Source organism: Primulina huaijiensis, chromosome 10 (genome assembly GCF_012295235.1).
Source record: "Primulina huaijiensis isolate GDHJ02 chromosome 10, ASM1229523v2, whole genome shotgun sequence".
NCBI classification, from domain to species: domain Eukaryota; kingdom Viridiplantae; phylum Streptophyta; class Magnoliopsida; order Lamiales; family Gesneriaceae; genus Primulina; species Primulina huaijiensis.
Window position 1 is genome coordinate 19,059,884 of NC_133315.1, and position 16,771 is coordinate 19,076,654.

Genomic DNA, 16,771 nt, shown 5'->3' on the forward strand with positions numbered 1-16,771 from the left:
AGAAATATCAGAAGTTTAAAGTTCAGACGATCCATGCATCTTTTGTCCAAAATTAAGACTATTGCCAGCTGTTCAATTTCGGCTTCTCCTCTTTATCTTACAAGGAGATCACACATCTAGACCTAGAACAACAATAGATAACTTAAAAACTTAATTGCAAGTTCTTGATATTTCAATTCCCCCTTGAATGTCTATGAATCATGGCATGTACTGCAATCTTGAGCTTTACCATAAAGATAGAGCGTTTAATTTCCTGCTACTCAAAGGATGATACGTCGTCGATAATCATTGAAAGAAGACAGCAAAATAATTCACCTATACATCAGAGACTGATAATCCAATATTTTTCTCACAGTATCTGTTGAGTTGCATGCGGTGTGCTATAACAAGAATCTTCACTGTGAAAAAAGAATGAAACAAATTTTACACAACAACAAAGCCAGTCAAGAAAATTTCGGTTTATGTAGGAAAAAGGAATGAGATGATGCAAAAGCGAATGCCTTGAATGGATGTAAGATGAACAAATAATCAGGGACTTAAGCTTATCTTGAACAGCGCATTGCACATTCTGCAGAAAAGCGCGCGAGATTCTTAGTTACTATGGGGGATCACCACCTACAAATTAAAGGAATATATCATTCATCAAAAGATAAGAACAAATTAGGCTAACTTTACTCATAACAAAAATATAAACAAACATTTTGATTTCATATATCATAATGGAACTAATGTGAGAAAACACACTATCCGAGATTATTTTGTGCCATTATCAATCTTATTTAGTGTAGTATTATAAAACAAGAATCTTGTAAAGCACATTATACATGTTTTAATCACTTCTTGTCTAATAAGTACGTAGGTAACTTAAAGGGAGAAATTAAAAAAAGCATATCCAAAGAACATGAAGATGCAGAGAGGTCAGAAATTATTGGGACCTTGGCTCTTAGAAAAGCAAAAGGGAATCCCTAATGAAGGAATAGTCCAAAGTATATGCCATGTCCTTCAGCATATACTTGTGAAGGTGCCAGACTAGGTTGGATATATAAACTGTTATCTCCTGCATCTGAAACATGTAAGGGCATGCTACGCAGCCTGGTTCGAGTACAAAAGGCAGATTTGTGTGGGAAAAAAGAATGACTGTGCGATCCTCCTTTGGCAAGGTAGCCATGCATGTGCTTACTTTTCCTTGCCAAAGGAGAATTGCCCTGCCATTCATTCTTACAATGCTGCAACAATACTTCAAATTCATCCCCGATAACCTTCTTCTGTAATTCTCATCATGATGCTTACAATGATATTTTTTAAAGCTCCAAGTTTATTTAAAATTATATCCGTTTTCTTTTCCCTGACAGTTACCATATCATCCAGAGAAATCATCTTTCGACTACGAGTACCGAATTCCATATTTGAGATAGTCAGTTGATATTGAACCAACCACTGTATTTTGTTCTGCTCGCAAAACCTTGCAGCTCCAATTCGGACGTGCTCCTGTCGCGTATGAAAAGACAATTTGTGAAAACTATGAGGAAGAACTACCGGAAGCCACTAAAACCACCTTCTTTAAAATCTGAGGAAAATTAATAATCATAAAATATGAATTCACCAATTCCCATAATGCCCATACCAATTTAATCTCATTTTATTTTATGTGAAAGAGTAAAGGAAAGGTGAAGTAGCTTGTAAAAGCTCAACTTTCATGGTCTGTAGGAACAATTTTATAAAAACGGTCATCGTGATGATACTATAGTACAAAAAAATATTAAATAAAATAATCATCCATAACATAAAGATCTACGTGGTTTATCCAATATAGACTACGTTCACTTAACAACTGCAAATATTTATTATAGGGAGAAACTTACAAGTGTATACAAAACAATCAATATCTCACAATCTCAACCCGATTATAAACGAAAAAATAATTCTCTAACTCACTCAAAAATAACACTCAATTTTTTTTTTCTCACTTGAGTTACTCTCTTTAGTTTGAAATGCATCTCGACCGATGAAGAGAAGCTTTATTTATAGAGCTCTCATACATGTACCAAATGCCTCAATTCCAGCAATTTTCCTTTATTTTCTGCATGCTAATGTTACAAATAATGCTGCCACCACCAACCATTATAAATGTAGGATGATGACAGCTCACTTAACATTTCTTTCACTTGAAAACTCGATTTCAATAATGACTTCACATCATTAATGCAACTACTCTTATCTCTTCATTTATATATGGAGACTGGAGTTCAACTGAAGTTGAACATAACTTCAGTTTGTCAATGTTCACGGTCTTTGTGAGCATATATGCTAGATTCTTACTTCCATGAATCTTCTCAAGCATCAAAACTTCATCTTCATGTACAAATCTAATGAAATGGTACCGAATCTGTATATGTTTTGTCTTAGCATGATAAACATGATTTTTTGCTAAATAAGTAGCATTTTAAAAGTCATAGTAGAATGTGCTCCCCTCAAGCTTCTGACACAATTCCTCCATAAAGGATCTCAACCATATCATTCATCTCCTTTTTAGTTTTTGTAACTTCAACGTACTCAGCTTCAGTAGTCGAAAGTGCAACTATCTTTTGTAACTTAGATACCAAGCTTACTGTCATGCCACCTAATATAAACACACACCCAATAGTACTTTTTGTGCCATCTAGGTCATCAGCCATGTCGGCAACGACAAAACCTTATAAGCCCAAATTTGACATTCTGAGACTTTAAAATGGGATACTATTGTTGCAAAGTCAGCTGTCTACGCACATTTGTCTTTAGATCTAACATTTGAAAACTACTTTCGTTTTTCTTTGTTCAAAATATATTTACACACACAACTTGAGTTGCTCTCTTGAGCTTGGGATGCATCTCAACCAAAGAAGAGGAAATCTATTTATAGAGCTCCTGTGCATGTACCGAGTATCTCAATTCCCACAATTTTCCTTTATTTTCGACCTACTACTTTTGACAAATCATGTTGCCATCACCAACCATGCAGCTCACCAACAATCACAACACACAATCACAAATTTTAGTTCTCGGAACGTATTTGGAGAAACTTGATCTTTTTTCTTTGATAATCATCTCATTCAATGTTAGTCTGTCCAGATCATAGCTAAAACATGAAAACTGAGACACTTTGAAGTTGAGGACTGGAAAAATACATATCTATACAGGAAGAAAAAATCTGGAAGACCGTACATGTAGGATAATACTAAATACTCATGAACTAAAACGAAGAACTTGATACAAATCATGTCGGAAACACGACTAAAGAAAACATCAATGGACAACCACTGGTGGTCTACTGCAACGAAAATGAGACAATATATTTGCTGAGTTACCCAAGTGATGGTTTTGAATAATATAAAACTTGTTATTATGTTGGGACAATATCTAGGAAAAACAAATATCTAGAAAAACTTCTACGACTAGTTTGCTCTGTCATATTCCAATGGCTAGTTCCTTGCGTTGTAAAAACATAGCTGAAGATCAAGTGAAGCAGCATGAAAGCTACTGACGTATTGGTAAACATATATAAAGTTACCTGAAAGTCTTTTCTTAGCATTCGTGCAAAAATTGCTCGATGGATTTCTTCACAAGGCGTAATATGTGAAACTTGCAATTTGGTCACATATGTGAAACTTGCAATTTGGTCACATATATCCGCATTTTTATAATTTTGGTATTNTCACGCTTACTAATTAAGGGAAAAAAAAGAGAGAGGAACTAATTCCCTTCCCGCGCTACTTCTCAGCCAAACTATGCCATTCTCCCCGGTTCCGATAAGTCTTAGTTCCGGAATACTATCAAAATTCTTTCCTAAGCCTTGCCATTTACAAGCACCACGAACAACCGCCGGATAGTTAACTGAGTAGACTGATAAACGGACCACTTTACTTGGTTTAATACGTATATGCGAAAGAAAGCAATGGATCGGGAAACTGTACTGTGAAGAAGTTAGCCGGATAAATTCTCGTCTTGGGACAAATTTTCTTTTTTGTTCCATATTTTACATTCAGGGCATGAGAGCCCTGGGAGAGGCTCTCAAATGCCATGTCCACGCCATAAAATATGGTTTTGTCAATGCAATTTTCATCACCAATAACCTCATCGGTTTGTACTCCGACCATGGCTCGATTGAAGCTGCTCATAAACTGTTCAATGAAATGTCGGAGCGAAATGTGTATTCTTGGAACACTATCATAAACGCTTACATCAAGTCTCGAAACTTGAGCCAAGCACGGACCCTTTTTGATTCTTGTCCGTGTAGAGATACGGTTACGTATAATTCAATGATTTCTGGCTATGCACGCTCCGGCAGACATGAGAATGAGGCTATTGAATTGCTTATTCAGATGCAATGTGATGACGATGCGGGTCGAATTGATGAGTTTACATTGACAACAATGCTTAACATAATCGCAAAGTTAAGGGTCTTTGATTATGGAAGGCAGCTACATTCATTCATGGTAAAGAGTGGAAATGACTTGAGTTCATTCGCGTTGAGTTCTTTGATAGACATGTACTCTAAATGTGGGAATTTTCTTGATTGTTGCTGGATTTTTAGAGATGGGTCATTGATGGATTTAGTTGTGAAGAATACTATGTTGGCTGCTTGTTTTAGAGAAGGCGAGCTAGAAATGGCTCAGAATATATTCATGATCAAACCAGAGTTAAACGATAATGTGTCATGGAACACGATGATCTCGGGATATTTACAGAATGGGCACGAGATGGAGGCTATTGAGTCGTTTAAGTGTATGGCAGAGGTGGGATTTCAGTGGAATGAGCACACTTTTGCTAGTTTATTGGTTTCTTCTACTTTAAAGAGTTTGGCGATAGGAAAGGAAGTTCATTCATTGGTTTTGAAAGAAGGAATGCTTTCAAATCCATTTATCAGTAGTGGCATTGTTGATATTTATTGCAAGTGTGGTAATATGAGGTATGCTGAGATTGTTCACGAATCATTTGGAATGGGGAACTTATTCTCTACCACGTCAATGATTGTCGGTTATTCTGCAGAAGGTGACATGATAAAAGCCAGAAGGCTTTTCGATTTGTCAGAGGAGAAAAATTATGTCATGTGGACCGCCATCATTACTGGTTATACAAAATTACAAAAATGTGAGGATGCTTTTGTTCTCTTCCGCAAGTTTACAGCGGAGGAGAAAACTGTTCCAGATCTTCTGATTCTTATTAGTTTGCTTGGAGCAAGTGCTATACTCGCCAGCATGGTACCTGGGAAGCAAATCCATGCCTATACAATAAGAACCGGAGTAAAAATGGATGAGAAAGCCTCATGTGCCTTGGTTGACATGTACTCGAAATGTGGCAGTATAATATATGCACAGAGGGTATTCGAAAGAATTAGCCGACGAGATTCTGTCATTTACAACGTGATGATAGCTGGTTGTGCCCATCATGGGTATGAAAATGAAGCTATAAATTTATTTGAGGAAATGATGGAGCGAGGCCTTCAACCTGATGCAGTCACCTTCATTGCACTTCTATCGGCATGCCGCCACAGAGGATTAGTTGAAGATGGAGAAAAGTACTTTTCACTAATGACAAGAGATTATGGAATACCACCTGAAATCGACCACTATTCTTGTATGGTTGACTTGTATGTGAGGTCAAATCAACTCAAAAAGGCCTTAACCTTCATTGGAAAGGTAGATGTTAAACCTGATTCTGTTATGTGGAGCACATTCTTGAATGCTTGCCAGGGTAATGGAAACCATGAACTTGCACAAATGGCAGAGAGCAAGCTACTAGAAATTGAAGGTGATAATGGAGCACGATACGTCCAACTGGCCAGTGTATATGCATCGGGGGGCAAGTGGGATGAAATGGGGAGGGTAATGAATAAGATGAGAGGGAACGAAGTTAAGAAGCTCACTGGTTGCAGTTGGTTGCACGTCGGGACTGGAGTTCATATCTTTACCTCGGGGGACAGATCACACTCAGATGCCAAGGCTATATATTATACCCTAGGAAACTTGACTCATGAAATTTATGATACAGATGCCTCGACAAAAAAGACTCAGACATTCGATGATCTTTATCTGGACATGTGTCTTTAAATATTTCTGCTTTCATCAAATGGCATAATAGGCATATAACCGAGCATATATTGCCATAACAAAAACTGTGGTTGATGGTAATGATGTTGTTTCTTGCTCTCACGTTTGTCTTTGAAAGTGGATAACTCAGAGTTTTGAATACGTGCTTTACGCATGAGTCATATGAATCAAGAACAAGAGTATTTACAGGTACATAATCGTTATCATCTGTATTTCTGTCTCTCTCTCATTACCTTTCTGTTGATATCGATCTCATTCTTGAAAATTTCACATGTCACAGATCAGCTCTCAAGTGATCGGCTGTTTAGAAGACAATCTCTTACGGGTCATTCTATAATATAAAATCCGGTTTTGCTACACATAGGCCTTCTTTCAGTTGTACAAGACCACAAGTTGTCACATGTTGATCACTATGATTTGTACACTTCCACACAGGATGCTGGGGCAACCAAAAGGCGTGGCCAGCACCATTGAAGAAACTATCTTTACTCGTGCTTTAGCAACCACTGAAAGGATTATCTCCGGACGAGTCCCTTGGTTAGTGAGTTTGGTGAGCAAGTTCGTATTACATAGGTCTGGAAGAGCTAGCCAAGAATAGAGTTAGTTGTCAACCAACTGTGGCTATCAGATTTTCCTTTTGAACTTCGCTCGACAAGCATGACGCGGTGAGCTATGATGGTAACCAGTTAGCGAAGAATGGATATGATTCCAAATTAATAATAAGAATCCATTCTATATATTAAATAAAAACTTCTTATCTATTGTCTCACTAAAAATTTCACCGTCTTTTACATATAAAAAAATTATCTAAAAAAACTTCATTTTTAAATTGAACACAACTATTCTATTTTGGAAACAATTTCTTGTTATTGTTTAGTATCATTTGATCAACATAAAAAAATAACGACATTGTAAAATTTTGTGTTCATGTTATCACTTGATTTATAGCTATTGTATTGTGATCATAATTTTACACATGTAATGTGTGTTTATTTTCTATCAATATCTATGAAAGTGTGGACGAAGATAAACGTTTCCAACTATAAATTGAAAATTTTTGTTTTTATGTGTATAAAATATGAGAAATCATATGAATATTTTTCGTAAAATTATCAAACAATCTTAGAGACCTGATCAATTAATCATCAAACTTACATCTCGCAAACTTTAAAAGCTTATTTCCGGTTATTCTCCCGAGGCTCCGTGGGCACGGCAACCTGTTGTTACCCTTCAATTAGAGGATGGAAATATATTAAGTCACGCAAAGAGTGATTTTTAAAAAGTTATGCGATGTAGAATATATGAGATGTAACATTGAGAAACACCATAAATTATAGAGTTGTGAGACGTCTCACGAATCTTTATCTGTGAGACGGGTTAACCCTACTGATATTCACAATAAAAAGTATTACCTTTTCATAGATTACCCAAATAAGATACCCGTCTCACAAAATATGATCCGTGAGACCGTCTCATACAAATTTTTACTTAAAATATATTTATATTTCCCAAAAATGCTATCGTTTTCAGGAAATTTAACCAAAACATGCACATACATGGTTGAGTTTAAACATACATTTATCGTCCGAAGTATGTATCCAATCATTTTATTTTTTCCTTTGAGATCAATAAAAAATAATGGCCTTCACCTATTATAATGAATAAGAATCATTTTATGCAAGGATAATACTTTAATAATAATAGAATCTTATAAATGACGTAGGTTTTTAAAATGTTTTTGGGTACAGTTCTTATTGTCTTAATAAACCACGGTTTAGAGGAAACAAATCAAACCGAGCCGTACTTTATAACTCGGTTCTGATTTCTTCTTCTTTTTTTGGTTTTAAAACCACACGGATCCACGTGAGCCTGAATCGAAAGAGGGTAATCCGAAGCCTGGTTGGTGCTTTCTCGTTTCTTCGAGTACTCACGCGAGTTCCGATTCGAGCCAGAAGGGTTTTACATTAAACAAAGAGTTGTCGTTAAGCCACCCCTTTTTGAGTCAAAAATCCTTCCGACGAGATCCTGTTTCTCTGGAGCAAAATAGACGACGTTGATTCGGGATTAAACGACGTTGCCTTAACCGTGAATTGAATCGTGAAAATGGCTCTATTCGCATCCAGCATGTCCAGCGAGGTTTGTTTTTCAAGGCTTTTGAATTTCTGCTGGTTTTCGGAGATCATATAATCAGGTCATATTGTGGTGTTCAGTGGAAATACTGTGTTGGGTTAGAATTTTGTTGGAATACTCTTCAATTCAGCTTATTATATAGAACTATTGGATGCTTGCATATTCTGTTCGTTTTTTTCCTAATTGGAGTCGATCAAGTGATATTGGTTTATCTGTTGACAAGCATGTGAAACTATAAAAATTAATATGTCCCTTTTTGGATCTGTTATATGATTGTTGGAATTGGTGAAGGGTAGGCTGTGGTATGGCTCGAAATTTGGAAGAGTTTGTGTTTTAGTATTTCCTGTGCTAGTGTGAGGGAAGAGCGAGTTGGATTTATTGGCATTTAATATTGTTTGAGTGATTTACTGCTCTCTTTTTCTACGTAGTAATGCGATTGGTGCTTGGTATTGTGATATATTGCTCACAACACTAATAATTCCAGGCTGGGCTTCGACTGCTTCTCTGTCCCCTGGGTTCTAATATTGTGGTTCGCACCGCATGGTGAGCTTTGAATTTTGTGTTAGTTAAAGAAATGTAGCTTTGAATCTCTTACCATAAGTCTACTTCCACTCACATGGTGACATCACCGACATGTACAGTTTGCTCATTCAATTCCTTGTGCTATATAAGTTGTAATTTTAGAAAAATTATAGCAATGATTTGTGGAGCTGAAATTTTCTCCACATTCAGTGTTAAGAGTTAGACTTTTATTTGCTCGTGGGATCTGGAATGTTGATAATCCATTGATGATGTGCATGTCTCTTGTAGCTGTTCTGTGGGGATTGTCTTGCCTGTATATTCTACATTTAAAGCCATCGAGGCAAAAGATCAAGATGAACAGCAGAAATGGCTTTTGTATTGGGCTGGTTAGTTAAATTGTTAAAATTATTATCCACACATTTATGGTCAAATAAGATCAAATTAGTCCTATCTTCAGAGTTACGCTCGTGTTTTTTAAAATATCCAGGTTAATAGAGTTGTATAGTTTGTTGCCTGGTGTTTGAGTTGCGAAAAAAAAAATTATATAATTTTTTAGTTCCTTATGTCTATTGTTGCTCAAGAATGCTGTTCTATCACAATTTTTATTATAATTTTAGCTTGTAGGATGGGATGACAGACTTATATGTTTTCCAGAACTAAAACTAAACTTACATCTGTTGAAACCTTGAAATCATGTAATCTTATTGATTTATCCTGTTTATTACCTTAACTGAATATAGTTGATCACATGTTTGCAGCTTATGGATCTTTCAGTGTTGTCGAGTTGTTCACAGATAAATTTCTCTATTGGTAATTTTAGACCTATTTTCTTGCTTCAATTTCCATCTGATTAAGGCTCACTGCCCACGCTTACGAAACCTCAATATAATATTTCTTTGTCTCTCTCGATCGTTTGGTAATCTTAGATGTTTGTTTGGTCTTTTCAGGTTTCCTCTCTACTATCATATGAAGTTTGCATTTCTCGTATGGCTTCAACTGCCATCTGTCGACGTAAGCTCATGCATTTCACTTTTCTTGTTTCACTTGCAATGTTATTTGACTTTGCTCTTTTCTCAAGTTATATTTGAATTGTGGAATTACCCATCAGTTCTAACACCATATCATGTTCATGATAAATATGTTTCACAATGGAAGATGGAACTTTGCTGCATATTAACCTGAAATTATGAAATAATTCATCTGTAAGAAGCTTACCTAGCCAAGGAACCATGTATACCCCTTTATTGGTTCACGAGACTGCAAATGAGTGGTTCTGTTGATTGTAAAATACATTATAATGGTGGTGTTTTTTTCCCTGTGATTTTCGTTTTCCTTTTGTGAAAAGATTCCTGTGGTTTACATTGCAGGTATTAAATATTTTAATGTTTCTAACATGAATAGTTGTATGATTATGTTTCACTTTTGTTTGTGAATCTTTCGCTTCTGTCTCTTCTTTTGACAGGGAGCAAGGAAATTATATATGAATCATCTGCGCCCTTTTCTCCAAAGGCATCAGCCAAGACTAGATCAACTTGTGGGTTTCATATACGGTGAAATGGTGAATACTTATCTTCGGCCATCAGATGATGTTTTAGTTCATTTTGATTGTGTTACTCCCTTCCCCTTTCTCCTAAAGGACCTCTAATTTTTCTTGTGAAATTTACGCAGGCAGAACGGGAAGTGTAGTGTTCTTATTAGTAGGAATTCCGGCCACTTCATATACATGCATTTTTTTGAGGAACTTTCACAGAAATTAGCGACTGAATGTATTAGTTCCCAATTCATATCAGCTATGCCTGTATCTTGCAGGCTAAATTTGTAAGCAATCATGAAGCAGAAATCCAATTTGCAAAGAAGCTACTTTTCAAGATTCTACTATCAGGTGTTCTCATTAATATGAAGTTGCTGTTATTTGGGGGGTACAATTTCCATTACATTAATTCTCATGCCACTCGCTCCATCTTACAGCTAATGACGTGGTCAAGGAAATTATTCACCCGGGGCAAAGGCGAGTTAATTATGCTGCTATAGAAGCTCCTCCCGAAACTGGGGACACTTCAGAATCAGAAGATGAAGAGTGACGATATGTTTGTATTGAAATAGGAACAAGTTGCTACCGACGAAAACACTCATATGTGATGGCATGAGATTATGCATCCGGTCGTGTATGTCTGGATTATCAGGATAATTAATCACTTACAACCACACATGCCAGTCAGCTGAAAAATGAGCTGCAGCTTAACATGGGAATACAAAGGACATTTTATGCTAATTCTTCTCGTAAAGGTTTGGATATATTGTAGTTATGTGGATTTAAATCCTCCATGTTTCATGTTAAACTTTTGAGTTTTGTGCCTAACAGTTGCAATTGTTTCCAAATCGTTCCATATTTTCAATACTGAACGTACTTGAAATCCGTATAGAATTTTTTTTGTGTGCTTTTTTGCGAAACAAACTTTTCTGATAATTTTTTTTGGAAAATATGTTAAAGATCTTGATGCAAATTTGTTTTGTTTTCGCAAAAGAGAGATTCTTTTTATTTCAAATGGTAAATCTCGTGAAAATATGTCCAGCGAGTGATGTCACATAGATAAAATATTTTATTTTTATGTTTGGGTATTCTTAAAATTTAAAATACAATTTATTGTTGTTTTTTATTCCTAAGACATAAATTATTTGATTAATTGTTATATAATAATAATTAAAAAAAACTAGTATCCCATTTCATTTCCTGAAAATGCAGAATGGGGATGAAAATTGAAGCCATTTCTCAGTATGTTGCTGTTGTATATGGATATCTTCTGTGTGAAAGATGGAAATTGGTCTCCTTTTTTTTTTTGCTTTAAAAAAGATGATATCATGATGATGTTGTTTGGGAGTAACTGTTTCTTAAAAATAATAAATGTAATTAATTGACAGTTTTCCTTTTTCTATACATTAATGGATTAAATTAAAATACTTTTTGTCCATTTTATATTTGATATTTTACCAATATTTTTCCTATTTTAATCATGACACATTTCTTCCTTTTATCAATATTAATACAGTATATTTTATTAATTAGAAATCTATATTATTAAAAAAAATTGGTATGTAGATGTATGAAATAATTATAAGTTTATTATAATTTATTTGTGTAAATCATGATAGGAACGATCATTTATCGCTTTGCTAAAAACTATAATGAAAATAATTATGCAAATTTTTTTAGTTTTATTTAGCGGATTGGAATGGGTTTGCGCAACCCGCCATAACGCATCATTTGATGAGATAAAAAAGTTCGCCGTTTGGACGGATCAATAAACTGTCAACCCAATCCATTATAACACGCAAATTTGACGACCTCTTTGACAACTCTACTGAAATCATGTTTTTTATTTTGCAAATATTTGTTACTTTAAAATGAATAAATTATATAATATATTCAACGCCACAAGTATTTACTTTGGCTTGGTTCTTATAGGTTATAATTGTACGTAGACTATTAAAATTGGCATATTTCTTCTAACTCTTGTCGAATTAAACGACCCTTTTGTATCTTGAAGGGTTTAGATACGAAGAAATATTTTTTTATAAGGTCGCTCTTTATTTTTACCTCATATAATATTAATTTTTAGATATAGATTCCTTTTCTTCACACAAAAAAAAGGATGATAATTCAAAGCGAAAAAGAATAAGTAGATAAAAAAAAACTAAGTAGAATTAGAGTGATGTTTGGTCCATATCTTTGTGTTGCATGGTGTGCACGGCATCTATGACCAACTTACTAACTTTTCCTCTTTGATAAACCTATAGCAACTAACAAGATACATGGGCAAAATGCATTGGGAATCTTTGTTATTCTAAGATAGAAGTTTATGAAATAATAGATATAATTTCCTACTATTCTAAAATTATTGTTTAAATTATTAGAAAAAATAATTTTTTTATTCCACTAACTTTGTCTATTTTTGGTTTTGGTTTACCAATTTTTCAACTTTTGGGTTTGGAAGAATAACTTTGGATTTTTTAGATTTCATTCATATTTTTTCGGAGTGCTGACATAACATCGGAAAATGTTGGTATAACACCATAATATAACGACATGGTTTCGAAAAATGTAGACATGATAATAAAATTATTAACTTGTCACAACAATTGGAACAAAATAAAAAAAATAAAAATTATTGTATCAAAATAAAAATTTTAAAACTCAAAATTGGAAAAGTTGGTAAATAAAAAAATCATTTTCCCCAATTACTAATCGTGTCCCTAATAAATAAAAATCTAGAAAATATTTGGCTATACATATATAATACTTTTTAGTCTTGTCAAAATTAAATACTTAATTTTTTTTAATCAAAAAATTAAGTAATTTGTAATATCACAAATAATGAGTCTAAAATAACAAGGGATCGGGGGAATTTGTTGGGTTAATATGAGGTTCGATCTCAACTTCTGTTCTTGGTAATTTCCTCTCTGTTTGAGTCGTCGGAACGCATTAACATTCTGAAGGAAGAGTTCAGAGAGGAACGCAGAGTTGAAAAAGCAAATACGGAAGTTGAAAAAAGAGAAGCTTCAACTGGCTGAACAAGGGAAAGATAGTGCTCAGAAACAGGTGTTTGTGAACCTGAGTTTGGCCAAGATCTTGGAAAAAGTTGCAGTAAATGGAGAACTTATTGTTGTGCTTGCAAATTCTAATGTGAAGGAAGAGTTGGAAATTTGGTTCACTAATATCAAGAGATTGGGTACACCTAATTATCTAGTAGTTTGCTTTGGACGATGAAATCGTCAGTTTCTGTCAGTCAAACGATGTCCCGGTGTATAAACCAGACAATAGTAAAGGAGACGAAGATAAAGGGATCAAATCCATAGCGAAAACAGGAGAAAACCATGCTGTTTCAGGACTGAAGTTTCTGTTCTTGTGGGAGTTCTTGCTGCTAGGCTATAGCGTTCTTCTATCGATCGGATGTTGATATTGTCCACTTGCAAAATCCATTCGAATCTCTATACAGGTACTCGGATGAGGAGCAAATTTGTTCCACGCACACGTTACATTTATTAAGATGAAAAGATGTTATCTTACATATTTCATTTGCTCATTCCAAAGATTGTATTGTGCTCCCATAAAAAAAATATGTTCAAACAAATTTTTTTTAAAATTAATTGTGTGTGTTTGGATTAAATTATTTGAAATCTTTTGATTTGTTTGGATGATTAAAATTTGAAATTTACTCGAATTCATCACTCAAATGCAACTTAAAAATAGCAATAAGTGCCTATTAACAATTAGTAGGTCTCTTGTAAGTTGGTCTCACGAATTTTTATCTGTGAGACGGGTCAAACCTACTGATATTCACAATAAAAAGTAATACTTTTTCATGGATGACCTAAATAAGAGATCTGTCTCATAAAATACGACTCGTGAGACCGTTTCATACATGTTTTTGTCATTAACAATTACAATATATTATTTTCTTTAAAATCCAATATTAGTTACAACGGTTGACTTGTCACATTTCGTGTAATATTTATAATTATATTATATTATATATAATAATAATTCGTAAATATGCAGAGGTCTGCTCCACTCGCTGTCTGGTTCCATTTCCATGGTGCATTAAAATATTCGTGCTACTCCGCCATGATTGGCGCTCGCAGAGACGGAATAGTGATGAAGAAAGACGGCGGTGGCCTATCGCCGAAAGGATCCAGAGTCGTCGCCTCAGTAGCTGCCGGAGTTATTGCCGGTTGCATCTTCGCTTTCTTTTATCCCAACGGATTCTTGGTCCCCCTACCTCCCGTCAACCACCTCATCGCGGAATCTAACTCGCAGGTCCCAAGTTCATTTTATACTATATGTTCTTACAGTTGATCCGTGGTCAACTTTGTTGGGTGACTGAAAATCGTGTTTTCACTTCAGGATCTTGTTTTAATTCACTAGAATGATGTGATGTGAAGTCTTGATCGCAATTTCTCAGGTTTATTAACTTATGGTGAATAGTTTCTTTTTGTTTTTGTGGGGGAGGGGTGGGTGGAGTTTGGACTTACAAAATACTGTCCAGACATCTTATGAGTTGCTAAATATCTCATATGATGCTTTAAATATAATTATACCTAAATAGGATCTGAAACTAACACAAATAAAATTCGAAAGGTTCGATTTTGGTATACTATGAGTGATATTATTCTAACATAAAACTATCGATTCCTCTATTCAATGAGATTGAGCATTTGGGATAAGTATCAGAGTTTGGAGGTCAAACTGACTACTGGAGCATGAGGACTCGTGGCTTTTTCTGTACAGAGGTGTTCCCAACAGGAGACACAATTGCCTCCCCTCGTCTGAGTTATTTTCAAAGTTTATATATAATTTTTCTACAAATCCATATTTCGCCCCCTAAAATATGTCACATCATCACTGAGCTTGTTTCGCTCCCCCTTCTCCAATTTCTTGGGTCCTCCCATACAGTTATATCGTTTGTTTCTGCCGATTTGGGGGGAGTTTGTTGCCACTGATGGCTGTGGAATAGCCAATATTTTACGTTAAAGAAGTCTACATTTTTTAAGTCTCGCTAGGATGATTATTTGACTACTTTCATANTGATATTTTGGTGTGATTGTGTTTACATGAGGTTGTAAATTATAAAGTTGTGGTATTTTGTTGTCTGAGTATGAGGTTCTCAACTTGGTCTAAGTTTCTGTTCTAGGTTATTTTCTCTCAGTGCGAGTCGTCAGAACGCATTAACATTTTGAAGGCAGAGTTTGTAGCTGCTTCAGAGAGGAACGCAGAGTTGAAAAAGCAAATACGGAAGTTGAAGGAGAAGCTTCAATTGGCTGAACAGGGGGAAGACAGTGCTCAGAAACAGGTGTTGGTTTTGGGTGAACAGCATAAAACCGGAGCGTTTGGCACTGTGAAAGGATTACGAACCAACCCAACCGTTGTACCCGATGAGTCAGTGAACCCGAGTTTGGCCAAGATCTTGGAAAAAATTGCTGTAAATCGAGAACTTATTGTTGCGCTTGCAAATTCCAATGTGAAGGAAGAATTGGAAATTTGGTTCACTAGTATCAAGAGAGTGGGTATACCTAATTATCTAGTTGTTGCTTTGGATGATGAAATTGTCAGTTTCTGTCAGTCAAACGGTGTCCCAGTGTATAAACGAGACACTAGTAAGGGAGACGAAGATAAGGGGATCGAATCCATTGCAAAAACGGGAGGAAACCATGCTGTTTCAGGACTGAAGTTTCGGTTTTTGAGGGAGTTCTTGCAGCTAGGCTATAGCGTTCTTCTATCAGATATCGATATAGTCTACTTGAAAAATCCATTTGAAAATCTTTACCGGGACTCAGATGTGGAGTCCATGACTGATGGTCACGACAACTCGACGGCTTATGGATACGATGACGTTTTTGACGAACAAAAAATGGGTTGGGCAAGATATGCTCACACGATAAGGATATGGGTGTACAATTCTGGGTTTTTTTACATAAGGCCAACTATCCCATCAATAGAGCTTTTAGATCGTGTGACTGCTCGTTTAGCTCGTGAGAATGCCTGGGACCAAGCCGTATTTAACGAGGAGCTTTTCTTTCCATCACATCCGGGATATGAGGGGCTTCATGCCTCAAAAAGAACTATGGATTACTTTCTCTTCATGAACAGCAAAGTTCTTTTCAAAACCGTTAGAAAGGATCCTAAACTCAGCAAGATTAAGCCTGTTATAGTTCATGTAAACTATCATCCAGACAAGCTTGTGAGAATGAAGGCCGTTGTCGATTACTATGTGAACGGTAAGCTAGATGCCTTGACTCCGTTCCCCGATGGCTCGGAATGATAAGAAGCTCTATTTTAACCAGGCATTTGTACCGTTCTCTTGTACCGACATAGTTTGCTTTTATTTTGCAGTTTATATGTTACTGATGTATCTTTCTTTACCAGGCTTTCAAATAAAAGTATGAGAATAGCTTTTATGGATCAAATCAAATGTTTTATTTGGGCAGTTTGATATTATAACACTTGATTGTTTCAGTAATAAAAATGTGTTATATAT

At 35.4% G+C, this 16,771-nt stretch overlaps 2 protein-coding genes across 3 annotated transcripts; both read left to right on the forward strand.

The window, feature by feature from the left end:
• The first annotated feature begins 3,697 nt into the window (after positions 1-3,697).
• LOC140986416 (putative pentatricopeptide repeat-containing protein At3g18840) lies at positions 3,698-11,170 on the forward strand. Of its 2 annotated transcripts, XM_073454650.1 has the most exons (8): positions 3,717-5,537; positions 8,701-8,759; positions 9,027-9,124; positions 9,497-9,548; positions 9,686-9,749; positions 10,201-10,296; positions 10,548-10,620; positions 10,707-11,170. In XM_073454650.1, the coding sequence occupies exons 1-8, from the start codon at positions 4,026-4,028 to the stop codon at positions 10,817-10,819; spliced, it is 2,067 nt and encodes a 688-aa protein (XP_073310751.1). In that variant the 5' UTR covers positions 3,717-4,025; the 3' UTR covers positions 10,820-11,170. The 2 variants fall into 2 exon arrangements, 1 of the variants encoding a protein (XP_073310751.1); XR_012176938.1 differs by lacking the exons at positions 8,701-8,759; positions 9,027-9,124; positions 9,497-9,548; ... (2 more) ...; positions 10,548-10,620; positions 10,707-11,170 and adding an exon at positions 6,367-6,772 and having other exon boundaries at positions 3,698-6,275.
• A 3,109-nt stretch (positions 11,171-14,279) lies between these two features.
• On the forward strand, positions 14,280-16,771 carry LOC140986477 (arabinosyltransferase RRA3-like). Its single transcript, XM_073454739.1, has 2 exons — positions 14,280-14,553; positions 15,428-16,771. The coding sequence occupies exons 1-2, from the start codon at positions 14,290-14,292 to the stop codon at positions 16,553-16,555; spliced, it is 1,392 nt and encodes a 463-aa protein (XP_073310840.1). The 5' UTR covers positions 14,280-14,289; the 3' UTR covers positions 16,556-16,771.

What these genes read in the sequence shown, in the direction of transcription:
- LOC140986416 (XM_073454650.1), top strand. Translation starts at nt 4,026, where the DNA reads ATGAGAGCCCTGGGAGAGGCTCTCAAATGCCATGTCCACGCCATAAAA. An exon ending in ATTGTGGTTCGCACCGCATG is followed by an intron (nt 8,760 to 9,026) that starts GTGAGCTTTGAA and finishes TGTCTCTTGTAG; the next exon opens with CTGTTCTGTGGGGATTGTCT. An exon ending in TTTCAAGATTCTACTATCAG is followed by an intron (nt 10,621 to 10,706) that starts GTGTTCTCATTA and finishes TCCATCTTACAG; the next exon opens with CTAATGACGTGGTCAAGGAA.
- LOC140986477 (XM_073454739.1), top strand. Translation starts at nt 14,290, where the DNA reads ATGCAGAGGTCTGCTCCACTCGCTGTCTGGTTCCATTTCCATGGTGCA. An exon ending in TCGCGGAATCTAACTCGCAG is followed by an intron (nt 14,554 to 15,427) that starts GTCCCAAGTTCA and finishes TTTCTGTTCTAG; the next exon opens with GTTATTTTCTCTCAGTGCGA.